Source organism: Cervus canadensis, chromosome 16, assembly GCF_019320065.1.
Source record: "Cervus canadensis isolate Bull #8, Minnesota chromosome 16, ASM1932006v1, whole genome shotgun sequence".
Classification (NCBI taxonomy): domain Eukaryota; kingdom Metazoa; phylum Chordata; class Mammalia; order Artiodactyla; family Cervidae; genus Cervus; species Cervus canadensis.
In genome coordinates this window covers 4,347,854-4,375,757 of record NC_057401.1, presented here as the reverse complement: position 1 = coordinate 4,375,757, position 27,904 = coordinate 4,347,854, and the positions used below count along the sequence as shown (strand labels likewise).

Here is a 27,904-nt window from a genome sequence, read left to right as displayed (position 1 = left end):
CAGATCACTCCCTATCTCCCAGTTAGATTTCCTCCCCCTGACTCTGAGATTTGTCTCCCTTCTTTGCCCAGGGCACATGACCCCTTCAGGAAAGGCCCCTTGAAAGGAATCAGAGGAAATCTCGCCGGGACACGTGTCACCTCTGCTTTTGGCCAGCAGAGGGCGCAATTACCTTGTTGGCCACTGTGTACTGGTAGGAATACTGCTGCTTGCCACTCTTGTCTTCGTAAACTGTGGGCACGATCTTCAAGATGTAGTCGTGGGAGGCGAGGGCTGTGGGAAAGACACAGCAGCGTGAGGCAGGGTGATGGGTCGTGCCCGGCCAGCAGGTCTTCTTACATCATCTCAACCCTAAACCCGCTTGGTACTGTGCTGAGATGGGGCGGGGGGCAGGAGAAGGGGTGAGAGGGGACTGCACGATTTCACCACCAAACCACCCCTGCTCATTTCTCCCTCTGGGCACCAGGAGTGGGAAGACTCCACCTGTCAGGATCTTTGCCTCTGCACTGGACATATGTAGTAGCCTCTGGAACAGTTCAAATGTCCACCAAAGGCCAGCTGCTGAGGAGGGGGTGCCGGGAAAGGCCACTCTCCAGGGGGTTACTGTTAAGTGAGAAGACTCCAAGGGAGGACGGGGACGCAAAAAGAACAGGAGGACTCACTCCTCTACATGCATGAACACACAGCAGAGTCTTCTGAGAAGACACCCAAGAAACTACAAGCAGTTTTATTTTTACCCTTGGGGCAGGGGAGGCAGGATTTGATAAAAATCACATTTCACTGCACATGTTCTTGTCTGGTTTGAATACTTGTTACTTTTGAAACGAAATGGGTTCAAGATTTTAAAAAAGAAAAAGCCCAACCAGAAGAATGGCATTTACAGATTACTGATTACTTTCTTTCCCTATTTTCAATTAACGGAGATGAGTTCTTCCTCCATCTGGCCCTGTGTCCTGTTCCAGGGAGACTCTTACGCCATCCCCGCTGGATGAGCGAGGCTGTGGAGGGCAGGGACTGAGCCTTGCTCATCTCGGTGTCCCTAGAACCCTGCGCGGGGCCTGGTACAAAGTGGACAGTGGCAAATGCCTACTGAATGAATGAGCGGATGGAAAGCTGGCTGGTCAGACCCATGAATGGGAGAAGAGATGAATCAGCTTCTGATAAGCATGAGGTAACCGGAATCAAACACTAGGCTGAGAGAATGCTGGCCCAAAGCTGCTAAATATCATCCAGGAAAAATGACATTCCCTTGGGCCTTCTGGGCTGTGAGGAGAAGCTCAGAGACCCCTCTACTGCTGCCTTCTAGAACCTCGGGTCAGGGCCCATGCAGCTGAAACAATACAGAGATTTAGGTTTGTGGGCTCTAATCCTGGTCTCCTGGCTGTCAGTCCAGAGTCCTCAGGCTCATCTTTTGTTAATGGGAAGGGGATGTGGATGGTGTTCACAGCCTCTTCCCGCCAATACCGCATCTTAGTAAGGAAACGGTAGTGCTTCTTTAACTGTCTTGAGACCTGACTCCTCTAAAATTCTGGGAAAAGCCCTGTAGTCTCAGGCTAAGCCCATTAAGACCCCAACATCCCTCTGCTCAATCCCGCTGGTGCTGAGACTGGCCGGAGCACTACCCGGAATTTAAAAGCAGACACCTGGGCCTCACCCCTGAAGGTTCTGCTCACTGGGGCTGGGGTGGGGCTCAGGATTTGCATTTTAAGCCAGGAGGCCCAAGACCACCCCTGAAACACCATGCTCCAAATCCCCGTCACCCCTGAAAACACCTGACGGGATGAGAGTAAAAACGCCCCATGAAAATCACAGCGGTAACAGTTCTATTCAGTCTGTCCAAAACACAGGTGACCATAAAGGAAAAAAGTAAGAATCACCCACAAAGCCAGCCTGCCCAGAAAATCACAGATTCGTACTCTCACGTACAAACTACCAGACTTCTATTTATACCTATGTTTGTGTTTCCCTAAACATAAATATAAAATTGGATCACACAGAACCTTCTTCTGAGAACTGAACGCCGCTGACACTGTTACAGGTCTAAGACGCGGCATAAGGTCACAGCCTTGGCTTCTTCCATTGCCATATCCCCTCGAGTAGCGCCTGCCACGTAGAAGGGGCTCAACGACCTCTTGCTGCCCGAACACCAGTGAGGTTCTGACACATCACTGTCATGGCTGCACGCATCTCCCAGAAAAGACCACGTACGATGTTCTCAGCCAGGCCCCCGGGGCCAGGCACCAATGTAGTGGCTCATTTCTACTCTTATAAACAATGATCTAATGACCATTACTTTCCTAAATCCTTGCATAGTCTCCTTTCCTTAGCTTGCTCTCCTGTGAGTAGAACTGATGACTCAATGGCAGTGACCAGTTTTAAGGCCTTTGGTATAATTTGCCACATGTCCACTGGAGACACTGCACTTGAGGACACCCGCATGGGTTAGAGCACCCCTCCTCGGGACGGCCAGCTCCAAGCTGATCCAGGCAGGCCCCATGCCCTGGCGGCCCCCTCCCTCCCTCTAAACATCTCAAGTAAAAATCCAACCACAAATCATGGGGAACCGTAGGAGGAACCTCCAGGTACCCGCCTGTCTCCCAGCTTCAGCCATGAACAGCACATGTCCAATTCTGCTTCATCTCTATCCCACTGCTTCTCTTCCCCCATTTTATTTGGAAGCAAATCCCAGACCTCACATCAGTTCCTCCATGTATACTTTCATGATGTCACTCTAAAAGATAGAGACACTTTCAAAGAAAGCCACCAGAATGCCACCATCACAGCTGGATCATCAACAGAGTCCCTCTTCAGCGTCTTCGACACAGTGGTCTGTGCTCGGGACAAAGAGCCGTGTCACCAGGCATGGCGGCTCCTGCCCAGAGGTGGTCAGAGAGGCTCTCTCTGAGGTGGTGGCATTCGATCTGAGACCTGAACAATAACACGTGGCCCCCAGGGGGACGTGGAGCAGAGTGGCACGTGGTGGGCGGCTGGGGACCGGGCTTGGAAAATGAGGAAACGAGAGCCTGGTGGACCCCGGCGGTCCCTCCCCTGCTTTCATCAGCAGCCCAGACAGAGGAAAGGCTTCCTGCCCACACCTGCCACGGGCTCGCATACCCTTCCTAGCCTGATCTTCCTCCAATATCAGGTGGCTGAGGGTCCAGGCTAACTGCAAGTGGGGGCAGACAGGCCCCTTGGGGGCTGCCCCCACGCAGAACCACAATGATGACCCCACCATATGAAGAATCATCCCCCTCCATGATAATCAGACATCAGAAAGTGGCACGAGTGGGCATGGACCCCGTCAGGAAGCAATACGGTAACGTAAAGCAAATCCCGTAAATATCAGAGGCATTACTGTGGTAGAAACAATAGACGTTTTCCATGAAAAGACAGTCCCTTAACAGAGCATGGTGGAGCTGCTAGACGGCCAACCGTGTCTCCATAACCAGTGGGGAAACTGTACACCAACTGTGGTTACGATACGACAGGCACAAACATCAAAAAGTAAGCTGTGATCTGTGCTGGGAAAAAATGACTTCTGCTCACGGACAAGGATTCCCAGTGACACGGAGAAATGAGAAGCTTGATTTGTTGGGGCGGGTCACGGAGGGATGTTCTCTTTTGCTTGGATTATCCCAGTTCCATGCTTGGTTTGGCAGCGAGTACATGCACACCTCATTTTATTGCTCTGCTTTATTGTGCTTCAAAAATAGTGCCTTTTTTTTTAACAAATCTGAAGGTTTGTGGCAACCCAGTGTTGTCAGGTGATAGCAATATTTTTAAACTAAGGTATTTACATTATTTTTGAAGACATGATGCTACTGCACACTTAACAGACGGCAGTGTACTGTAAACGTAACTTTTTTCTTTTTTTTTTTAAATGTAACTTTCCTCTGCACTGGAAAACCAAAAAATTCATGTGACCTGCTCTATTGCGATCTTCAGTTCATTGGGTTAACTGGGAACCAAACTCACAGTATCTCCGAGGTCTGCCTGTAAATGGACCTCCAGGAATGATTAAGGACACACGGGTGAAAAGGTGATTCAGGGGAGGAGATGAAAACCGAACCCAGTGGGCAGACCTGCGTAAGCAGACAGGCCTCCCAGGCCGTTCTGGGCAAGGCCCCGTGGGTGTGCAAACACGCATGTAGGTGTGTGTGCATGCGTTTGTTGGTGTGCAAAGACGCGGCACGCGCTGTAATCTGGGCCCAGGTGCCGGGGAGCCTGGGAGGGAGGGGCTCCGGGAGGGCCGGAGCAGGAGGGCTGGGGTGGGCGGCCGCCCGGGAGGCCAGGCCGGGGCCCCGAAGGCCCGTTCCCACGGTGCCGCCTGCAGCCAGGACGCACTCTGGCTGTGTCAGCACCGCCTGGGGACCCCGGGTGATTATCTCAACCAACAACAATCATGTGGCAGCAATATATTACGAGATGGCGACAATGACGATGACGGCCAAGTATTCACAGAGCGCTGATGGTGTGTCTCCGGCTGCCAAGCCCTCCCCTGCCCTCCGCCAGCGGCCCCGACAAGCCCTTCTCCTCCCTCCTCAGTAAGATGGGGTAAGTCTGCGTCCTCACAGGCCGCCTGGGGGGACGAAGCCTGCGCGGTGCGGCTCACCCCGAGGGCTTGGTCATCGTTCCCGCCCGCCCCCCATCCCTTCCATGCCGCCCTGGGGAGCTCGGGCAGAAAGCTGTTCCCGGGGCGGGGGCGCGGTACATACGGTTGGAGGCGAGTCTGTCTGCTCCTCCGAGAGCGTTGAAAGCGCCGTGGACGTTGTGGACCTGCGGAGAAGCAGAGTGACCCACAGGACTGACCCCAGGACGCCACCACCTCTAGGCTCGGGCCTGGGGTGGGGGAACGGCCAGGTGCTAGCTGCTCTAGAGACCTTGCCCGCGTGTAGAACGGGGACCCAGCACGGTCTGTCTCGGAAAGTCCTGGGGCACGAGGCGCAGAGGAGGCACCAGCTTGCTTCCGAGCCCTCGCTGTGAGACGCTCAGTCCTGGCTCCTGAGTGTCGTCTCATTTAATGCCTTTAAGGATGGACCCCGGGCTCATTTCACAGGAGCAAACCAAGGCTTGGGGAAGCACTGACATCTGTCCAGTGTCCTGCGGCTGAGTCCAGCTCAGGTCCGTCTGACCTTAAGCCGGGGCTCAAGCATGCAGGCAGACGGGAAATTCAAGCGCAGGCGGAGTGGGTCCCAGCACACTCCTCCTGAGACCCGCCTCCCTCCGAGAGAGGCCCCGGGCGGCTGGCTCCCACCCCGTCTGCGGTGGGACACACACAGGAGCTGTGAAGAGACGCCTCCTCATGGCGGCCGGGCTGGCCGTGTCCCGGGGGCAGGGGCTGGAGGGCATCTCCTACTCTCCTCCGAGGCCAGTGGGAAACCAGGTCAGCCCCCAGGAAGACTGAGAGCAGGATAAAGTGTGCCCAGTACACGGACTCTGTCCTCACGGGCACAGTTAGCAGGGGTGGGTGGGGAAGGCCTCCTGGAGGGCGTCCTGGGGGAAGTGACACCAAGATTTGTAGGAAAGCGGGACGTTAACCAGGCAGGCAGCTCATGCAAACACATAAGCCTGGAGACGGAGAACCAGAGCTTGCTTGGCCCTAGAGAGGAATGGATGAGGGGTGGGAAGGGAAGAGGTCATGGCGGGCGGAGGGGACAGGCTCCAAGAGTAAGGGCCACTCCAGGGACAGTGGGTGCCCTGACCCCTGATCCCAGCCTCAGGCCACTGATGTCTATCAAGCACTTAGAACTGCACACTCTCAACAAGGCCAAGGGAAAGTCCATTGTGCCTCGAGACTAACTAACAACACAGTTTCTAACCCAAGGACAGTGGCTGTGGAGGCCAGAGTGCTAGAATGTTCCCTCACATCGTCGCGTGTCAGGGTTCTATCTGACATTCATTTGTATGATTATTTGATTAATTTCTGTCCTCCTCTCTAGACTATTCAACACTCCACACAGGCAGGGACCAGGCTCCTCCTCACCAATGCCTGGAACACCCAGCACATAGTACGGGGCTCAATAAATATTTGCTGAATGGATGCTGGATGATGAATGGGTAGATAAATCCTCAGTTAAGTATTTTACAAATCCTATCTCCACCATAAGAAGCAAGTAGAAGGCTATTACTGTCTTTCTGTCCTGCAGCAGCAGATGGCAATGCAAGGCTGCCCCTGCCCTCCCCGTCCCTCCTCTCCCTCCTCCTGTCCCCCGTCCCTCCTCTCCCTCCTCCTGTCCCTGTCCCTCCTCTCCCTCCTCCTGCCCCCCGTCCCTCCTCTCCCTCCTCCTGTCCCTGTCCCTCCTCCTCTCCTCCTCCTGTCCCCTGTCCCTCCTCTCCCTCCTCCTGCCCCTGTCCCTCCTCTCCCTCCTCCGTCCCCTGTCCCTCCTCTCCCTCCTCCTGCCCCCTGTCCCTCCTCTCCCTCCTCCTCCCCCTGTCCCTCCCTCCTCCCCCTCCCTCCTCTCCTCCTCCTGTCCCCGTCCTCCACTCCCTCTCTCTGTCCCGTCCCTCCTCTCCCTCCTCCTGTCCCCTGTCCCTCCTCTCCCTCCTCCTGCCCCCTGTCCCTCCTCTCCCTCCTCCTGTCCCCTGTCCCTCCTCCTGTCCCCCGTCCCTCCTCTCCCTCCCCCTGTCCCCATCCCTCCTCTCCCTCCTCCTGTCCCCCATCCCTCCTCCTGTCCCCATCCCTCCTCTCCCTCCTCCTGTCCCCTGTCCCTCCTCTCCCTCCTCCTGTCCCCCGTCCCTCCTCTCCCTCCTCCTGTCCCTCCTCTCCCTCTTCCTGTCCCCTGTCCCTCCTCCTGTCCCCTGTCCCTCCTCTCCCTCCTTCTGTCCTGTCCCTCCTCTCCCTCCTCCTGTCCCTCCTCCTGTCCCCCGTCCCTCCTCTCCCCCCTCCTGTCTCCTGCCCTTGGCTGCAGCCCTTCCCTCACCTCCCTGCCTGCAGCCTCGCCTCCCCTTCCACAAGGCAGGTGGGTGCTCTTCCTATGATACCCACCTACCCGGGTCAGACCCCACCTTCCTAAATCTAACATGGGTCTCTCGCTTTACCTAAAACCCAGCTCCCTGCTCCCCGCTCCAGGTGACACTTTTGAGCCCTCTCCGCAGACTCTGATGAGCCTCTGGCAGCTCATGTACAGAAGAACCTCGTTCTGATGTCACGGGCACTTGCTGATCCACTTTTTTTTTTCCCTGAAACTGAACTTGAGGGTCTTTTATATGATAATGACTGGCTGGATGTGCCATAGAGAGGGTGCTCTAGGAGAGGGGTGACATGCAAGATGTCCCCTGTCCTGAGCTTGGCCAAATCCTTCTCTCCCTTCAGTGCTTGGCTTAGATGTCATCTTGGATGTCACCTCCTCAGGGAAGCCCTCCCAGACTTTCCAAGCTGGGGAGTACCCTGCCCTCATCTCCACATCACTGCCCAGAATCCTATGCCTCTCTTGTCCCTTGTAATTACATTTATTTACACTTAGTCTCTTCTTGACTAGAGGGCAAGAATCCACTGCTGTTATCCCAAGTCCTCATGCAAAGCTTGGAGCAGAGCAGAAATTTTGGGGTCTGTTGAATCCATAACTCTCTGAGGCACAGTCAAGGAAGACCTGGGGCCAGACACACCTAGTTTTCAAGCTGTATGCCCCTGGGCAGGTTACTGAACCTCTCTGAGCCCATGTCCTCCTCAGGAAAAATAAATGCCACCCAGCATCCTTGAGGGGGTTTTGTGAGGGATCAACAAGGCTGCATCTGAACACTGGTCCCCATTGAGCAAGTGCAGGCTGCGCTGCAGGCTGAGGGGTCGACAGCGCCCACAAGGAAGGACTGTGGTCTGCTGCCCAGGCGGGGATTGGACTCTGGGGTGCCTCCAGGGAGCCGCGTGACCCTGGGCCGTGACTCCGGCCTCAGCCTCCCCGTGTGCACAGCAGGGCTCACAACGCCCACTGCCCCCGCTGTCAGGATCTGCCGACCGGGTGGGCAGCTGGGATGCTGCCCGGCGCTCACAGATGGAGCGCTGTGGGCCCTCCGCCTGCCTGGGGTTGGTCAGCTCCCGTCCCGCTGGGCGGTGAGCACCCCACGCCTGTCTCCCCTGCGGCCGTGGGAGCCGCTGTGGGCCGGCGGCATCTCACCCGGCGGCATCTCACCCGGCGGCATCTCGCCCGGCGGCATCTCGCCCGGCGGCATCTCACTGCCTGGTGTGCAGTGAGGGCACCGCTCATTTCCCTCTGAGCCAGGCTTCACTCAGAGTTCAGGAGCTTCACGTGCGTGAAGTTATTTTATCCTCACCACAATTCTATGAGCAAGATGCCATTACTCTTCCCATTTTACGGACAAGATCACTGAGGCTTAGCAAGAATAATTTGTGCATGGTCACACAGCTAATAAGTGGTGAAGCCAGGATCCGAACCCTGAAAGGCAGGCGGGGGAACCACCACAGAGCAGTTCCTTAAACAGAAAGATGGGAGGCTGTGGGTGTGAAGCCTGTGTGAATGCGCCTTCAGGCAGGGTCCACAGTCCTAGGACAGGCTGTGCTTCCCAGAGTATGTGGACAGCGAGTCTGGCCCAGAGAGACCTTGCCTGCTCTGCTCCAAAGCCTCACCTCCAAGAAGAAAACCTCTGGGGCTTCCAAAGAGCCTGGGAAGGCGCTGATCGACTTGGCAGGGCAGAGGTGTCAGGAAAGAAGCGGGAGCAACGTGGAGGGAGAAGAAGTGAGATGGAGCGTGCGGGAGGTGGCCCACGGTGTGGCCCCAGGGCAGACTCTGTGTTCAGAGCCCGGCTCTGCGCCAGGCTGTACCCTCTCTGCGACAACATCTAGTGTCTATCTCTGGGGCTGCTGAGAGGGTAAAGAGGCTGGTGCTTGAGAAGGAAGGTGCTCAGCACACACAAGGATTCAACAAGCACGTGTGGCACGAACGTGTGAGGGGGCAGTGGGGGCACGTGTGTGCTTGTGGATCTGTATGTAAGACGTTCCATTCTGGTGTGTGGGTGCGTGTGTCTCTGGGTGGTGCGTGTGTGTATGTGTGAATCTCTGAATGGTGAGTATATGTGTGTGTCCAGGGATGATTGCTCTGGTTCGGGGGGTGTCTACAAGGACGCTTGCACGCTGTGTAAGATGCTTGCACGCTGTGTAAGACCTGAGTGTGTGCCTATGTGGTGCGTGTTCAGCGTGTGCTCTCAGCGTGCACGCACGACCACATGTGCGTCAGGGCACACCTTTCATTGTGTGTCTGCTGAGTGTGTCTGCTCATGTGAGCACACGTGTGTGCACATGGGCGTCACAATGGTGTGTGTGCACATGCTCATGTGCCTACCTGGGCCCCGTGCACATATCACCATGCCTGGAGGGCACCAATGCAGCAACCTCACCCACAAAACGGGACTGTCACCGAGCCAGCCTTGGGGCAGGAGCTGGGGTGGCTAGATCAGCACCGTGGCTGCAGCAGTTACGCCCCCTTCTGAGCCTCGACGCCCCCCGCGTCCCGCAGGGCAGAGCAGCCTTCCCCTTCAGCGCTGTGGTGCCAGGGGCGGAGGAGAGAGGGCGGGACAGCCGCCTGCCCGTGGCCAGCAGAGATCAGGCGGTCAGCGTCTGCCGTCCCGGGGAGGAAACTGCTGGGCCGGGCCTGCCAGATGTGGCCCTTCCCATCAAAATCACAGGACTGTCAGGACCCTTCCTTCACGCCTCCTGAGCAGACGTGGGCACTGACAGCACAGCCGACATGGCCCCGGACTCGAGGCCGACCCCTGCTCGGGGCCCGGCTCCTGGCCGTCAGACGCGGTGCCCCGCTCCCTCCCGAGGCCAGCCTGGCGCAGAGAAAGCACCAGCACTGGGGACTTGCCCGTGAACGGCGGTCCCCTTCCCAGGCCCCGTCTCAAGCTGAGGCTCCGAGTGCGGTGTGGTGACCCAGCAGCCACGCTGGGGAGGGAGGCGGGGGACGTGTGGTGGAGCAGAGGCCCGAAGGGCGTGGCCCTCTGCAGGGCGTCTCTCGGCGCCCGAGCAGGACGGAGGAGGCGGTGATGCCCTCCTGCACGCACACCAGTGGGGCCGGCTCACCTGCAGCGTGTCCCCGAAGGAGAGCTTGTGGATGACGTGGGTCATGTCCGGGTTCTGCGGCTGGGCGGTGGCACTGTGTGTGGACACGTGGAAGTTGCCCGGGACCTGGGGGAGAGAGGAGAGCTTAGGGCCTGGGCGCAGGCCCTCACCTGGGCTGCATCTGGATGTGCACCCCAGCTTGGCCGTTTCCCAGCTGTGGGACACGGCTCTCTCTCAGCCTCAGACTCCTCGTCTGCGGAAAGAGGGTGCTAACAGCACCCACTGGAGGGGGCGGCCGGGCTGTGGGGTGGAGGGGGCATGTGAAGGGCCCAGCTGGGCGCCTGGCGAAGGACCAATGACCAAGCCAGAAACGCAGCCGCCCATCATCAGCTCCCTAGCTGCTCCCCGCTCGGGGGGCAGGCGTGCAGACTCAGGAAGCGTCCTCACACCCCAGACACCACCACTAGCCCCTCTGCCCCATCACTGCAGGCCGGGGGCCCTTGAAGGCGAGACCGCAGGGCCCCCCTTTCCCCTCTGGTGCCGAGACCCTGCCGAGCGCAGCCTGTGAGCGGGGCTGTGGGATGACTGTCTGCTCAGAGCGGCACCGGGGAGCCGCCACAGAGCCTCCTGGGGCCTCCCTCCTGCCCGCTGCCCAGACCACAGCCCTCGGTGTCACCCGGCCCCGTCTTCCTCTCACATGGATGCCCCGCCCATCAGAAATGCTGCCAGCTCCGCTCCCGAGATGCCCAGCATCGGACCCCTCCTCCACTGTCTCCTTAGACTGGATGCGGCGGCAGCGTCCCCACCGGGTTCCCGGCTGCCACCCTTCACTCCCCCGGGCCTTCCCCAGTGGTGGCCAGTGGGGACCTTTGGAACCTGGGTTTGGTCCCCACTCGCCTCTGCTCAGGACCCTCCAAGGTGTCCATCCTTGAGGTGAAGCTACATCCTCCTGTCCTGCTCTGCCTCCTCCCTCTGGTCACAGCGGCCTCCCTGCTGCCCCGGGAACAGTGCCAGGATAGTACCATCTTGGCCTTTGTGCTGCACGCCCTTCTGGAACCCTCTTCCACATGGCTCTCCCTCTGGCCTCTGCTCCAGGCCCCCCCACCCACCCCCCAAGCCCCTGACGCTGCTAAAGCACTCAGCAGCACATGCCACGTTGCCCTCAACTTGTTCTCATCTGTGTCCCCACGAGAATAGAAACTCCACTGGTAGGGTTTGTGCCTGACCTGATGCTGTATTCCCCAGACCCTGACCCAGAGCAGGTGCTTAATAAATATGTACTGAATGAATGAAAGAATGAACAAATGACATTAATCCTTAAAACAGCACTTTTGGCTTTGGCACCTGGTAACTCCTGAATATTCACTGGAAGGACTGATGCTGAAGCTGAAGCTCCAATACTTCGGCCGCCTGATGCGAAGAGCCGACTCATTGGAAAAGACCCTGATGCAGGGAGAGACTGAGGGCAGGAGAAGAAGGGGACGACAGAGGAAGAGATGGTTGGATGGCATCACCAACTCGATGGACATGAGTTTAAGCAAACTCCGGGAGATGGTGAAGGACAGGGAAGCCTGGCGCGCTGCAGTCCATGGGGTCGCAGAGAGTCAGACATGACTGAGCAACTGAACAACAACTTCTGTTTTACAGGAAAGGAAACCGAGGCTCAGAGCAGTGAAGAAACTTGCTATTGTCACACGTCAAAACTGGGGCAATTGACCTCAGCAGCCCTGGGCTGATGCCATGTGGAGGCAGCCCTTCAGGAGGTGCCAGGCTCGGGGAGATGACCCAGATGAGAGCCGGGCCCGGGATGAGCCCTTGGCCTGCTGTGACACAGACTCAGGACAGAAAATGTGACTTGCCTGACCACACTGGTCCAGAGGGAAGCAAGGACTCTGGGAGCGATGAGGGAAGGCCCCCAACTCATCTGGGGGTGTTCTTAGGGACAAGAAAACCCTGTGCTAAGGCTCTGAAGATGAGTCAGGAACAAGGGGGAAAGGCATTTGGGTAGAGGGATCGGCGTGAACAAGTGTGGAGGTCAGAAACTGCCGGGTCGGCGGGCACGTGTGAAGAACAAGAAGAGTTTGGTATTAACGAACCCGTGGAGACCTGGGGGAGTGGCCGCAGTAGGAGACAGAGGCACTAGAGGGAGGTGGGGCTGCTTAACACTGAAAAACTCAGGGCTTATTTTATTCCAGCTCAACAAAAACTTAAAAAGTTGCACTGGAGGAAGGAATATGGCTTATGGCTTAGCATCCACCAGCCCACCAGTCCATCAAAGTCCACTTATTTTATAAGCACGCCTGTCTCCAGCATAAAGCTGTGGGCTTCCTGCAGCAACATCCCTGTCTTCACTGGGACTTGATCTTTGGACTGACAGGAGAAGAACCAGGCCAACAGAGCATGGCCTGGCCTCAGTGAGTCATGGTCAAGTGTGCTCTGGGCTGCTCGGAGGAGGGGGCAACCTGCTGGGCCTGGCTTGGGGGAACAGAACAACAGCTCGGCAAGATCTCCCTGGCCGGACAGCGCTGCCCACTTCAGGGACCCAATGGTAGGGCAGCAGCTGAGGGCCACACACAGGTTCTGGTCTGGCCTCACTTCCTAGCTGGAGGGCCCTGGGCAAGATCAGTACCCACCACCCTGTGCCTCAGTTTCCCCATCAGGAAAATGGGAATAATAACCACAAAGGGTTGTGGGAGGGTTAAATGAGACGAGGAATACAAAACTGACGGCAGGTGTTACTGGGTTGGCTTCATGGCATGAACACATTCGAGCCGAGAGAGAACAACCCTTCCGGAAGAGAGAAAAAATGTATATGGGCACAGGGTGGAAATCCTACTGCATTCTAAAAGTGATTTAACCTTCATTTTTAGTTAAATAAATAATATATAGATGTGAAAGTGAAAATTGCTCAGTCGCATCTGACTCTCTGCGACTCTATGGACAGCAACTTGCCACCCTCCTCTGTTCACGGAATTCTCCAGGCGAGAATACTGGATTGGGTAGACATTTCCTTCTCCAGGGGAGCTCCCCAACCCAGGGATCGAACCTGGGTCTCCTGCACTGCAGGCAGATTCTTTACTGTCTGAGCCACCAGGAAATATGTTTTTCCCTACAAAAAATGTCACGTGATAAAATTAGAACTAAAGTCCCATTGCCTGCTGCCCACAGAAGTAAGAACCTGATAGCATCCGGCATGCATCCTTCTGAGTTTTTCCAGGCACCGACAAGGGGCCCCCTGTGGACAAGGCCGTGGGCACGGTTCGGAACTGGGCTTGGAGCCTGGGCCTCACGCGCCCAGAGTCAGGTGAGTCAAGGAGGCTGGCTCCGCACATCTGCCACCCGCGGCTGCCCCGCGAGGCTGTGACTCAGTGACCCACTCCCCCTCGGCACGGAATCCATCACAGGTGGCTGACTCACAGCAGCACACGCTGGGCTGAAGAAAGCAGAGACGACGCTTTTAGAGCTGTGACTTAGGAACCGACGTCAGTGTCTCTGATGGGCGTTCAAAACATATAGATGGAGCCAGGCCCCCAAAACGCCGGCCCATCCTGTCCTCCTGGGGGGCTGGGTGATTAAGCAAGGAGTCCGCATGGCTGGGGGCTGCTTGAAACATGCCAACTCTGGGATCTGGCTGACTTCCTGATGAATGGTAAGGGCCCACGGGGCAGCATCCCAACCGGATGCTGGGAGATACGGGGGGTGGGGGGGCTGCGGACCTCACCGTCAGCACAGCTGCCTTTCTCATCAGAGCACCCCTTGACTGAGCGCTCCAGGGAGGCACGAACCCTTAGCCCTCCACAGGAGGCTGGCCTGAGCTGTGGCCGAGATGCTGGCTGGGAGCCACACGGAGCAGGGCTGCGGGAGACAGAGCTGGGAGCCTGCTGCCAGGGGGCCGGGCTTCAGATCCTGGCTCCTAGCCCTTTAGCAGGTCACGGAGTACCTGCGCCTGTTTCCTACGCACCGCTGCAAGGACCAAGTAAGCTAACGGTGGGGAAGGGCCAGGTGAGAACCCAATAAGCGACTGCCAAGAGGTGAGGGCTGGTGTGGCCCTGTTCCAGGATCCCAGCCCTCCTTGACCAGAGAAAACCCGCTTCTTGGACGTCATCCCTGCACACTTCATGAGCACACTTGCACCGGAGTGCTGGCAGGTACCAGCTGATGAGATCATGGATACCCCACTGACGGGAGATAAGGCCAGCTGGGGAAGGGCACCAAGACTTGTCCTGTCCCCACTGCGACATGCACTTTACAGAGTTTAATTTGTTCACGTCTCACGACTTGTGAGGGCAGTATCACTATCCCCATCTTACAGACGAGGAAACTGAGGCTCAGAGAGGCTAAAATTGCCTAGGCTTTTAACCAGTGAATGTCGTTGCTAGGATTCTCAGCCACAGGTCTGTCTGACCCCAAAGAGCAAGTTCTCGTTCAGCCAGAGCCAGCAGGAGACCCGTCAGAGCCCGCTGAGGGGAGCCGCCTGTAGCCTTGGGCGTGGCTGCCAAGCTGGGGAGGGTGTGGCGCTGGGCTGAGTCCCAGGAGATCCTCCTGTCTCTCCCGGGTGCTGAGTAAGCGTGCTGCCTCCTGCCCACCATCTGGGGTGTCCATATCTGTGTAACCCATGTGCTCACACCCCTCGCCAGGGAGCCCTCCACAAGAGGGACGTGTGTGTGTGTGGTTCGTTCATCTTCATCCACCTTTCCGCCCCACAGACAGGCCTCTCTGACTCTATCTCAGCGGGCCTCCTCCACCGTAACACTCACGTCATTCTCTCCCCAGCTGCTTCACGAAATGACACCCTGGCTTGAGGGTTTGCCTGTCACCCTGTAACTGACCGGAAGTGCCTCCAAGAGCAGGGGCCTCGGTCGCTTCTCCCGGCATTGCATCCCAGGGCCAGACATGGGGCCAGGCACACAGCAGGAACCCGGGAGCAGGCTGCATGAATGAATGAGCTGGGGGAAGGGGAAGCAACGGTCCAAAGAAGTCAGAATGTGGAAAGGACTGGAGCAACATAAGGACCATGATGGTGGGGGAGGGGAGGGAGGGTGCCCCTGAGGGACCCGTGTCAGGACCCGTGTCAAGACCTGTGAGGCAGCAGCCGCTCTCCAGGCAGAGAGAGGGGCAGAGAGAGGGCCTGCCCATGAAGCGAGAGCCTGGCCCACCACTCATTCACTCACTTCCCTGCCCTGTGCCCACTGGCCTTCCCTCATCCCCAAGGCCCGTCCTCCACTGTGGCTGGCATCCCAAGAACCCAGCTGTGCAGGGGTCCTGTTCTCTCCCATGTGGGGGCTTTCCCTGCAGCACGTGGGTCAGTGGTCCACCCCGTCCTTGGAGCACCAGCCCTCCTCTTTGATTACGTTCTCCTCCAGATCCCAGGGCCCACTCAGCCCTGGTTTCCTCCTACCTACCTGGCTGCTCCTTCTACCTTTCCTCCCCACTGCTAAACGCTGGTGGGCACCAGAAATCGGTCTGCAAACTGCATCCTTATCAAGATCTTAGGTTCTTATATTTTTGGTGCCATGGACCCTTTGTCAGTCTGCCAACACCTACATTTTAATTGCTTCAAATGTTTCAAGTGCTTAAAACATACAGAATCATAGAGTAAAGAAATAATATTTTAAACCGTAACGAGAAAGATCGAACATTTGCACATGCCTCTTTATTAATGCAGCAAATAACAAGACCTGGTTGCAAGTCAACTAATGACTGTAATTTCAAAACTGTGATGAGTATAAATAGCATCTCAAAATGATCTGTGACATATTAATGTGATATACGTACTGCAATTTCTATTGGTGACAGGGTCATGGGTGCTGCTAATGCTACTGTGGCTTATTGCCTACATTCAGCACAGAAGAGAGTGCTGAATCGGAGTTTAGCACTTATAAAAATAACGTCATTTTTTTTCTCCCATCCAGGTTCACAGAATCCTTGAATTTGATCTGCAATCCTGGGGCGTATGTGGACCCCAGGTTTAGAACACTCTACAACCTCTCCCTAGGTAATTTAGCTTAGACCAATGATTCTCAAACATGAGTGGCATCAGGACTCCCTGGAGGGCTTGTTACAACACAGATTCAGTAGGTCTGATGTGGGGCCTGAGAATAGGCATTATGACAGGTTCCGGGTGATGGTACTGCTCTTGCTGGGGGGCCCACTTTATTTATTTATTGACATATAGTTGATTAACAATTAATACAATATAGTTGCATTAATTTCTGCTGCATAACAAAGTGACTCAGTTATGCATACATACATTCTTTTTCATATCCTCTTCCATTATGGTTTAATCACAGGATATTGACTATAGTTCCCTGTGCTATACAGGACCTTGCTGTTTATCCATTCTATCTGTAATAGTTTTCACTGCTAATCCTAAACGCCCAGTCCACCCCTGCCCCTCGGCAACTACAAGTCTGTTCTCTTGTCTGTGAGTCTGCTCCTGTTTTGTAGATAAGTTTGGGTCATATTTTAGATTCCGCATATATGTGATATCATACAGTATTTGTCTTTCTCTTTCTGACTTACTTCACTTGGTATGATAACCATCTGGGCCCATCCATGTTGTTGTAACTTGGGGACCCCACTTTGAGGGGCGCTGACATAGACCCACAACAGCCAACATCATCTGTTTAGATGACTCCCACATTTATATCTCCAGCCCAGAGCTCTCTAATGAACTCCAGAAGCACCCCCTCAACTTCCAATTTAATACCTCCAGTGAGAATCCTAAAGGACATGTGTCCAAAATTGATGGACTGAGTCCCAGCCCGCACTCCCACAGAATCCATGCTTTTCTAAGCTTCAATACATAGAAAATGGGATGGCCTGACTGTCGAGACAAAAGCCCAGGAGGTTTCTTTGATTCCACTCTCGCCCTCGCCAGCCACAACCAAGTGATCAGTAAGTCCTGTTGACTCCACCTCCCTGGTCTGGACCCTTCTCTCCAATACCACTGCCACAAGCATCGCCTGTGACCTCTGCTCTTGGCCCCCTGCAGTCTACCTCCATGTAGATGCCCAAGTGATCTTTCTAAAGGTCTGCTGTCCAGGAGGACATTCCCTGATGATGGAAACGTTTCATATCCGCACTAATATGGTAGCCACTAGCCACGTGTGGCTCTGGAGCGCTTGCAATGAGGCACGTGAGACTGGGGGACTGAATTTTACCCAATTTTTAAAAAGTTAACTTAATGGAGCTGTAGGCTACTGTACTGGGTAGTGCAATTCTAAAGCATAAATCAACTGCACTGTTTTCCTGCTTAAAACCTTCAAATGGGTCCCATCACACGCACCATAAATCCAAGTCACAGGGCACAGCCAAGACCCTGTATGGTACCTGATCTACAAAGGGAGCCCTTGAACCACACCTCCCAGCACCCACACCCTTGAGTATTGCTCCCAGTCCCTCCGTATTTCCACTGCAGAACCTGGGCTGGCAGCTAACTCCCATTAACCCATAAAATGTGGCAGAAGTGATACTTTCTGCTTCAGCATTTAAGGAGAACGGAGCTGTGATGCAAGAAATCCACATAGAGGGACCACATGGAGAGAGAGACAGGTCCAGTCATCCCCAGCATGTGGGCTGAGCCGCCCAGTCATCCAGCCAGGGCTGCAGGAAGGAGGGCACGCTAAGGGGGCACACTAAGGAGGCACACTATCTAAGGGGCACGCTGCGTAAGGGGGCAGGCTGTCTAAGGGCCACGCTGCGTAAGGGGCACACTGTGTAAGGGGGCACGCTGCGTAAGGGGGCACGCTGCGTAAGGGGCACGCTGCGTAACGGGGCAGGCTGCGTAAGGGGGCAGGCTGGGGGCCCGCTGTGTAAGGGGGCCCGCTGCGTAAGGAGCCCGCTGTGTAAGGGGCAGGCTGCGTAAGGGGGCAGGTTGCGTAAGGGGCCACGCTGTGTAAGGGGCCACGCTGTGTAAGGGGAACGCTGTCTAAGGGGCCACACTGTGTAAGGGGCACACTATCAAAGGGGCACGCAGTGTAAGGGGCACACTAAGGGGGCACACTAAGGGGGGCTTTAGCTCCAGGTTCTTGTTTCCAATGAGACTCAGGCTCAGCGCGACGTTTAAAAGCCAGAAATCTGAACAACCACTGATGGGAGGATGCTGGAACCCCACAGAAATAGGTACCCCGTGTCCACAGACAAAGAAGCAGCCATGACAGGATGGGAGGAGAGGTGCAATCATGATAAAATCAAATGGGTAGGCGACTCAAAATCTGGACAACAATAATACCAAAGAAGTTCTGGCATTGTTGTGAAGCTTCTGAGCCTCATGTCAGGCTTCCCAATCTGGACTCTGCAAAGGGACTGGGGACCCCCAGGGAGTTTGACTCTGAAGGCCAGTGGGATTTAATTACAGGATTTCCACAGGACTGGGGGAAACAGAGCCTCCAGTCTTAGCACAAACAAAGTCTTCTGTGCGCCAAGACCCAGGGTGAAGGAGCAGTGACCTCGCAGAAAACGGAACCAGACCTGCCTGCTAGCGCTGGAGGGTCTCCTGTGGAGGTGAGGGTGGGCAATGGCTCACGGAGGGGACAAGGGCGCCTGGAGCAGCAGCCCGGGAAGGGGTCACTTGGCGGAGACCCTCTTGGAGGTCGCCATGAGCCCTACCATAGAGCCTGTGCCTCAGGCCAACCACCAGGAAGGGAGAGCAACCCCAGCCATCAGCAGGTAACTGAATTAAAGTTCTACTGGGCAGGGAGGGCCCTGCCAACCAGAGCAAGACCCAGTTTTTCTCACCACCAGTTCCTCCCATCAAAAAGCTTATACAAGCCTGTTAGCCTCATCTACCAGAGGGCAGACAGAAGAAGCAAGAAGAACCACAATCCCGCAGTGACTGGAAACAAAACCACATGACAGAAAGTAAAGCAGGGTGAAAAAGCAAAGGGTTTTGTACCAAATGAAGGGATAAGATAAAACCCCAGAAAAACAGCCAAATGAAGTAAAGATATGCAACCTTCTAGAAAAAGAATTCAGAATAATGATAGTGAAAATGATCTAGGATCTTGAAAAAGAGTGGAGGCAGAAATTAAGAAGATGCAGGAAATGTTTACCAAAGACCTAGAAGAACTAAAGAACAAACAAACAGAGATGAACAATATACTGGAAGGAATCAATAGCAGAATAACTGAGGCACAAAAAAGGATAAGTGACCTGGAGAACAGAATGGTGGAAATCACTGCCACAGAACAGAATAAATGAAAAAGAATGAAAAAAAAAAAATGAAGACAGCCAAAGAGACCTCTGAAACAACATTAAATGCAACAACATTTGCATTATAGGGATCCTGGAAGGAGAAGAAACAGAGAAAAGACCTGAGAAAATATCTGAAGAAATAGCAGCTGAAAACCTCCCTAACACGGGGAAGCAAATACTAAACCAAGTCCAAGAAGCAGAGCGTTCCCAGCATGATAAGCCGCAAGAAGAACACAGAAAGACACACAGTAATCAAAAATGACGACAATTAGAGACAAAGATAAAATACTAAAAGCAACAAGTGAAAAACGACAAACAACATATAGGGGAACTCCCATCAGGTTATCAGTTGATTTCTCAACAGAAACCCAACAAGCCAGAAGGGAATGGCATGGTATATTTAAAGTGATGAAAGGGAAGAACCTACAACCACGAATACTCTACCCAACAAGACTCTTGTTCAGATTTGATGGAGAAATCAAAAACTTTTCAGACAAGCAAAAGTTAAGAGAACTCAGCACCAAAAAAATAGCTTTAAAACAAATACTAAAGGTACTTCTCTAGGCAGGAAACACAAGAGAAGAAAAAGACCTACACAAAATAAACCCAAAACAATGAAGAAAACGATAACAGAATCATACGTATTGATAGTTACCTTAACTGTAAATGGGTTTAGTGCACCAACCAAAACCATAGACTGGCTGAGTGGATGAGAACAAGTTCATGTATGCAGTGCTACTTGCCACTTCACTCTACTTAACCTCCCAAGTGTATGTAATTATTTTATATTGTTAGGTTAATCATGTTCCCATTATGGCTTGCAATCGTAATTATCTTTTGGTTTTTGTCTGGGTATTGATTGTGAAAACCAATAAACATCTTTTACTATTGTGATTATGTAACTATCATTCACTTAATACCATTTGTATCATGAATAGTCAACAGAAAATAATATAATTCTGTATCACTAAAACTACCATTTGATAGAAAAACCTGAGTCTACTTTTTAAAATTCAGATGCATAACAGGATTATTTTGAATTTTTTTGAAAAACACAAATGCCCAGGTACTGCTATTCTTCTCCAAAGCTCCAGATGCATTTCTAATGAGCAGCCATGTTTAAAAACTGGACTAAATGAAAACATCATGTTTTACACGTAAACATATACAATTTAAATTTGTTAATTATACCTCAATAAAGCTGGAAAAAAGATTAATGTAAAAATATACATATATACAGAGAGTATAGATTAGAAAGATTTAAGAAACATGAACCAAACCAAATGCAAAGCAATGTGTGAACCTTGTCATTATTGTTTTGAACATATCACAGAAAAATACATTTTTTTTAGAAAATTGGAGGAATGTGGACACCAAGTGGATGTTTGATGATAATAAGAGATTATTTTTTAGGCATAATGATGGCATTGGGACTATGCTAAAAAGAACCCTTAGTTGCAGTCACACTGAAGTATTTACACAAATACTGAATTATTTACAGATACAATGATACAATGAATGTCTATATTAAATAATCTAGAGTGAGTGAGTTGGAGAGTGGAGGAGGTATGACAAAACAAGATTGACCAGATGTTAATAGTTCTTAAAGAAGGATGATGGGAATGTGTGTATGGGGGTTATAGTCTTCCTTCCCCTTTTCTGTATTTGAAATCTTTTAATAATAAAAACTTTATTAAAAAAGTAAAATGAAAGCCAGAGATCTGGACGCCCAGGCTTTGACATTGGCTCTGACGGATCTGAATGCTCTTACAGGGCACATGTAACTTGTTTTGGGGCTGGGTGTGGTCAGTGAGTCTGCAGCCTCTGACTGAGATGGCAGGGAGAAGGGCATCTGAGCAGAGGCTGCAGGAGAGTAGGCAGAAACCAAGGCTCAACAGCTTCCTTGATGGTCCAGTGGTTAAGAACCCACTTTCCAATGCAGGGGACTTGGGTCTGATCCCTGGTCGGGGAACTAAGATCCCACATGCTTCGGGGCAAGTAAGCCAATGCAGTGTAACTACTAAGGTACTGCACCCCGGAGCCCGTGTGCAGACCTAGAGCCTGCACAACTAGAGAAGTCCGTGTGCCCTGTGAAGACGGCACCGTGAAAAAAAGCTAGGGGCTCAGTCTGTCTGCGACTGGGAAGGAGAGCTGGGGGACATGGAGACAGCTGTGCAACCTTGGCTGAGATATTTAACCTCTCTGGGTCTCAGGTTCCTCATGTGTAAAAAGGCGCCCCCTCATCGTTGTTGCTCCACCGCAATAACACATCAAAAGAGTGTGTTATAACACACCCAGAAGAGTGCTGGCTGCCTCCGGGGTTCCCCGACTTTCCCAAATGCACTGTGCTGACACCTTTAACTTAGGATCTGAAGTTCCTGGTTTCAGCGACAGAACAGCATCGATACCTGAATGGCCCTTTGGAGCTGACCAGGTATTTTCAAGCCCATCCCCTCTCACTCTTCCCCTGCCTCACTCCTCATCACAGCACTTACCACCCACTGAAACGCTCTTTAGTTTGCACGCTGTCTGCCTTCCTCCACTAGAATGGAAGCCCTGCCAGGGCAGGAACACTGCCCCCCTAGTCCAGGCACTGCCCAGAGCGGACAGCCCACCCTGGAACACAGCAGGTGCTCCATGCAAGTGTTCTGAATGAATGAATGTGTAACAGCTCATTTACTCATCACAAAGACTTTGTGGAGTGAATGGTGTCATATTATCATCACATCCTCAGCCCAAAGATTTAAAAACTGAGGTTAAGATGGCCCGAGCGACCTGGAGACCTTTGCTTGGCCAAGAGAGGGCAGGGCAAGGATGCACACTCGGGCTCAGGGCTGCCAATCCCACCAACTTCTCACCACTCCCTCCTTCCACACTGGGAAGAAGAATAGCTCCTTCCTCAACTAGCCAGCTGGGGCTCCAAACCTCAGGGAGCCTGAAAACCCCACTCAAGATTCTCAGCAAGAACGGCCAGGTACCTAGACACGGATCCTGAGCTTACCAGGGGCCTGGGGAGGGAGGGCAAGTGGGTGCCCAGCTTCACCATCCGGTTTCCAGGGAGGAAGGAGAAGGTGGGGAGGGGGAACAGGCGAGAGGGGCCCAGGCAGGTCTCCTACCTTGTTGATGCTGAACTGCCCCTCGAAGCGGCAGCCCACCCCGTTGTTCAGCGGGATCTTCATCGAGTTGTCGATGTGCCCCACTTCATGCCTGCCCATCTCATCCTGGATGTCGAGCCCGACCACTGCAGGGGGTAAGGAGAGAAGAGTCACGAACACCCAGAGAAACAGAGACCCCTCATGCATCCACTGGATGGCCAGGCAGGGCCCCCAGCCACCCAGGAGCCCACAGTCTAGGGCCGCAGTCTAGAGTCACAGAGAGGAGGAGAAAGGGGAGGCCAGAGCTAGAGTGAGGCAGCACACAGCGTTCCTGGCCCCTGCCACTACCAGCGCCAGCTAGAGAGCCGGGGGAGGCAGCAGCTAAGGGTGCAGGGGTGAGGACTCTGCTAGCCTCGAGGCTGCAGGGGGCCAGTGGAGGGCCAGGCTTAGAAGGTGTCTTAATCCTGGTCTGGCCTTTTACCAGCTTTCGACCTTACTACATCTCAGTCTCTGCGTCCCCTGGGCATCATTCAGGCTCAGGCAGTCATTCATTCACAGCTCACACCTTCCTTTACCTGATCCTGCCCTCTAGGAGCATGGGCACTGCCGGGAGCCAGCATGGGAGATCCCACCCATGACAAGGTCATGAGGAGAAGGCCCGACAAGCAAGGCAGATCAGGACTTCAGGAGTTTCGAAAAGCTGCCCCGGCGCTCACCTTCAAGATGATCTCTGTCTTTCTGATGCTTGCTATATTAGACTACTCCCTAATTTCTGTGACACAGGTAGAAGGCCTTCCCCGATTTCTCTCCAAACAGAATCAACCTAGAACTTTAATCAACATGTCCCCAAGAAGGCAGTATCCTATAAGATTATCCAGGATGAAAGGAGTGTTTCAATTTAGACCCCTTTGCTGGCATTCTAGCCAGCTGGGTAAATGCGTATTAATGTACATGACTGCTCACAACACCTTAATCATGAACAGCATAAAGAACCTGATCTCACTAAAGGCCCTAATAGGCACAGAGCCCTTTGGGGGGTGAGGAAGCCCTATTAGAGAACACAAAAATATTATTCTAAAAGTGGTTAAAGATTTAGAAAAATAAGAGTTTAGAATTGTTCATCTTAACCAGGAATGCTAAACAGGGGCTGCCTCACCGGAACTGCAGAGTCTTTGTGTGGTAAACCTTTTACATAAATTTAACTGATAACTTCTGCAAAAGGACTGACCTTTGTGTTCATTAAAGAATAGATTACAGAAAACAGCTTTGCTTTCACCTAGGTCACAAAATGTCAATAGGCCCCAAGGCCAGAAGATAATGTATAAGACTCTCACAAAGAAGTTGCAGAAAACACCCTGGTTTCATGAAGGATAAACTGATGTAATATTAAACTATCTTCCCCTTAAAAATGTACTAACTTAGAATATAAAGCTACGGTAAAAAAATAAAGATTTGCCAGACTCTGCCAGACCCTGCAAGCACCCCCGTCTGGTCATTCTCTCTCTCTCTCTCTCTCTCTCTCTCCCTCGCAGACTTGGCCCTATCAAGGCTGGTCTTATGTGTCTTCTCTCTCTCTCATTTTCTCGCCGACGCTGTTCATCCTGAGGGTATCCCCTGGATCCTGCTAAGGCTGGACCCCGGCAGGGCACTTTTCTGAGTTCCTCAGCACACTTAGAGGGGAAACCTGGGGCCAGGAGTACTGGTCCTGGCTCTAATGTGACTCTCCATCACCTACTATAACTCAGCTTCCCAATCTGCAAAATGGGCAGGCTCAGGCCAACTGTATTGCCTGAGATGGTCTAAGCAGCAGGTGCAGGGTCCCTGTAAACTATGGAGATGCAGAGACGGCCTTGACAGGAAAGCTAAGAAAGCAGGTTGTGATACAGAGAAAGAGCAGCTGGCAGCAATTTTCAATGAGCCGACTATTTTTTCTTAAAAAAAGGAAAAATGGGAAGAACCCTGTATTCCTCAATGGGGGACGGAAGGACAAGAGGGCCCATCCATAGAAGGGAGTGTGATGCACTATTAAAAATGATGCTCCCAGGTCTGTAGTATGTGGGAAATGCTGATGTCGTAATGTTCGGATTAAAGGAAACGCAAGCAGGTCTCAGTTTGACTCAGCAGTTCCACCCCCGGGGAGCTCATCCCCCAGACGCATGGGCATCGAGACGAGATGCAAGGCTCCGGGCAACCCGGTTTGGAATCATGACGACGGGAAGCAACCCAGCTGCCCGCCAGCGGGGGACTGGTCAGTGGCACAGCCCCTCCAGGACGCTGTGCGGCGGGGGCGAGGAGAGAGCTCAGCCCACACGCGGGGAGGCAGCCTGAGCGCTGGGGTGTCCCGTCCTGCCTGGGGCTCCCGGCTCTGCCCCTGCTGGCCACGGCACCTCGCGCAAGTTAGCCAACCTCTCTGTGCCTCCTAGGCTTGTGATGACTAAAAAAAGTTAAAACAGAACTGACTATGGGCTAGACCCTCTTCCAAGTGCCTTTTCCATGAAAAGACACCCTCTGAACATCCCTGTGGGGAAGATATTATCATCAGACCCACCCTAAACTAGGGGACACTGGGGCTCAGAGAGGTTAAGTAAGTTGCCTGAGATCTCACAGCTACGAAACAATGGCGCTTGGGCGGAAACCCACAGAGTCTGGATCCAGACTCTGGCCACTCTGCGAGAACACCTCTTACCTCAGTGCGCTCACACAACCAAGGGATTTGGGACAGGGCCTGGCCCCGAGCAAGGGCTGAATCAACGGCAGCTGTGCTTATTATTTTACCAATATTATGAGTAACATAAGAGCCCCAAGATACAGATGGAAAAAACAAGGAATCTCAGAAAGGTCCCCTGCAATTTGGTCCCAATTATGTTAAAAAACAAAACAAAACAACCATCAAACATGACCTATGTCTGCAGACAGACAGACAGACACACAGGGGTGGGAGGAGGATTCCTCCAGGTGGCTGGCATGTGGAATGAACTTGTTTCTTTTACTTTTTTTTAATGTTATTTCTGTATTTTGAACTCATATCTTTTTTTTTAAGGTATCCCTGTATTAGTTGTGTAACAGAAAAATATTATTTCTGAAAGCAGGATATGAGACTGCACAGGCAGCATGATCTCAGCCATGTTCAGAAGCACAGGGAATGGAAGGCCAACCAGATGGAGCGGCGTCAAATGTCAACTGATGTTGTCATTGGGGGTGGAATTATGGGCGATTTCATCTCTCTCTGCCACTCTGGATTTTCCAAAGGTACAATGATGAGCATGCATTTTTTTTTTCTGTAACACAAATCTGAAGTTCCTTAAAGGAAAGTCTGAGTGTGGGGCTCTGGACGGGTGGGGAGGGCTCCGGGGTCGGCGTAACCAGCAGCTTGAGGTCGCTCAGCCCCTCCTGGGCTGGAACCCAGCCTAGAACCACCTCTCCTCCCACCCCTGCCCTGCTGGTCCCAGTCCTCGGCCTAAGAATTTCCTTGTTCCAGAGACATGGCCAACTCCCGAATGAGAAGCTGCCAGACCAAGTATTTTTCTGAGAGAAAGAGAAAAAATAAAAATAAAACCAACCCATTTCAACACGTTCCCTGGCTCGGGGCCCACTGTGGATTCAACACTGTGATGTAATTCTCACCAAAAGCAATAACAGGGCTGAATCTCTCCCTATCTCTACCACAGACCCACCCAACGGTCTGCCCTTCAGGAGGAAGGGAGTGAGTGGGAGGAGGTGGAGGGTCTGCATGGGGTCAGCGCCAGGCTGGGGCAGAGGGGCAGCTGGAAACCCAGCCTGCTCATGAACAGATCTAGGAACCAGCTCCTCAGAGCCTCCAACAACAAGCCACAGACAAAACTATGCTGGGCTTCCCTGGGGGACCAGTGGTAAAGAATCCGCCTGCCAATGCAGGGGACATGGGTTCAGTCCTTGGTCTGGGAGGATCCCACATGTCGAGGGACAATTGAAGCCCGTGTGCCTCAACTACTGAAGCCTGTGTGTCTGGAGCCTGTGCTCTAAAATGGGAGAAGCCACTGCAGTGAAAAGCCATGCACCACAGCCAGAAAGTAGCCCCGCTGCCCACAAGCAGACGGAACCCGAGCGCAGCAATGACGATCCAGCACAGCCATAAATAAATAGTATTTTTTTAAAAGAGATAGCACTATGCCTGTTTTACAGTTGACGAAATGAGGCTTGGAGGGGTCACCTTAGCCAGGGCCACACAGTTTCAGTAAGCAAAGGAGCTAGAATCTGATCCCTAAACCAGAATCCCAAAGAGCTTTGTTTTATACAGGTTAATTCATTCTCTTGGTTTTGAAACAATATTTTTAAAAAGTGCTCACTTGGGCAGCACATGTACTAAAAAAACAAAAACAAACAAAAGCCCCCCACCCAGACACATAAAGGAGTGCAAAGTAGAAGGGGATGTTTCCCGCGGCTAACAACTCTGCGCTCACCCTGTCCCAGGTGACGCCTCCTGGGTAGCTGCAGGTCTCCATGCCTTGGATTGCCTGGGAGGTTACGTGGCCTCCGGCCCTCCCCGCACACCACTCTGTAGCCATCAGTCAAGGACATGGATAACAACAGGCCAGCCCCCCTTGCTGCCAGGCGGGACAAACCATGACGTCATTCACACGCCACAGCTCCCCATGGGATCAGACTGCAATCAGACGTCAGCCGAACACACACCTCTGCCTGGCATCTCACCTCCCTCATGCCCTTATAGGTTCCTCCTGGGAGCCCTCTCTCACTCAATCACTGACAAAACATCTAGGCTTTGCTTCTTGGGAACTTGACCTCAGAGACACCCTACCCCTACCTCAACCTGGCTACTCTCTAGAGGTAAATTGTTGGCAGTTTCTTAAATGTAGTTTTTAATTCCCAGAAACCTCCAAGCGCATGCGCGTGGCACAACACCCTCCCCACTAAAAGCAGGGAGAGAGAGGTTCCTGCTGCTGTCTGCTTGCCATCCACCTGCCGTCCCGACTTACCTCACCATTTCCGCACACACAGCACTGTCTACAGCTGGTGTCGTGCGGAGCAGAGGGGTGCTGGGAATACTCACATTCGCAGTGCAAGTTGGGCAGACTGATGTTCAGGCTGACGTCAATCTTGCCCCCGCTGTCCTTGTCCGGGTCATCGACGTACAGCTCGTTCACACTGCGGGAGACACATGCGGGAGCCTCGATGAGACGGGGGACTCATCCTGGCTACAGGGGACACTTCACTTGGTGACCGTGGCTCTGATGACCTGGACTCCCAGCTGGGGGAAGCCTGGGCCTGCCCGGGCTCAGGGGAGCTGGGCTCCCATCTCCGTATGTGGTTGTGGCTTAGTTGTGAAGTCGTGTCCAACTTCTGTGACCTCATGGATCGGAGCCCACCAGGCTCCTCTGTCCATGGGGTTTTCCAGGCAAGAATATTGGAGTGGATTGCCATTTCCTTCTCCAGCAGATTTTCCTGACCCAGGGACCGAACCCGGGTCTCCTGTGCTGTAGGCAGTCTCCTGCATTGCCGGTGGATTCTTCACCAAGGGAACCACTTTGGGAATTACAGCCCATGTCCATGGCACCCTCCAAATTCGGGCCTCACCACTCGGAAGGAGGGGAGGGGGACTGGACAG

The 27,904-nt window shown here is 53.3% G+C and overlaps 1 protein-coding gene across 1 annotated transcript in view; it reads right to left on the bottom strand.

Annotated features, from left to right (window-relative positions):
• ERGIC1 (endoplasmic reticulum-golgi intermediate compartment 1) overlaps window positions 1-27,904 on the bottom strand; it is a 112,777-nt gene that overhangs the window by 15,435 nt on the left and 69,438 nt on the right. The window contains exons 4-8 of the mRNA XM_043488401.1: window positions 27,350-27,444; window positions 22,324-22,448; window positions 10,034-10,138; window positions 4,716-4,776; window positions 173-273 (exon numbers count right to left, since the gene is read on the bottom strand). Coding sequence (XP_043344336.1) covers window positions 173-273; window positions 4,716-4,776; window positions 10,034-10,138; window positions 22,324-22,448; window positions 27,350-27,444 — 487 coding nt within the window. The remainder of the gene's footprint in view (window positions 1-172; window positions 274-4,715; window positions 4,777-10,033; window positions 10,139-22,323; window positions 22,449-27,349; window positions 27,445-27,904) is intronic.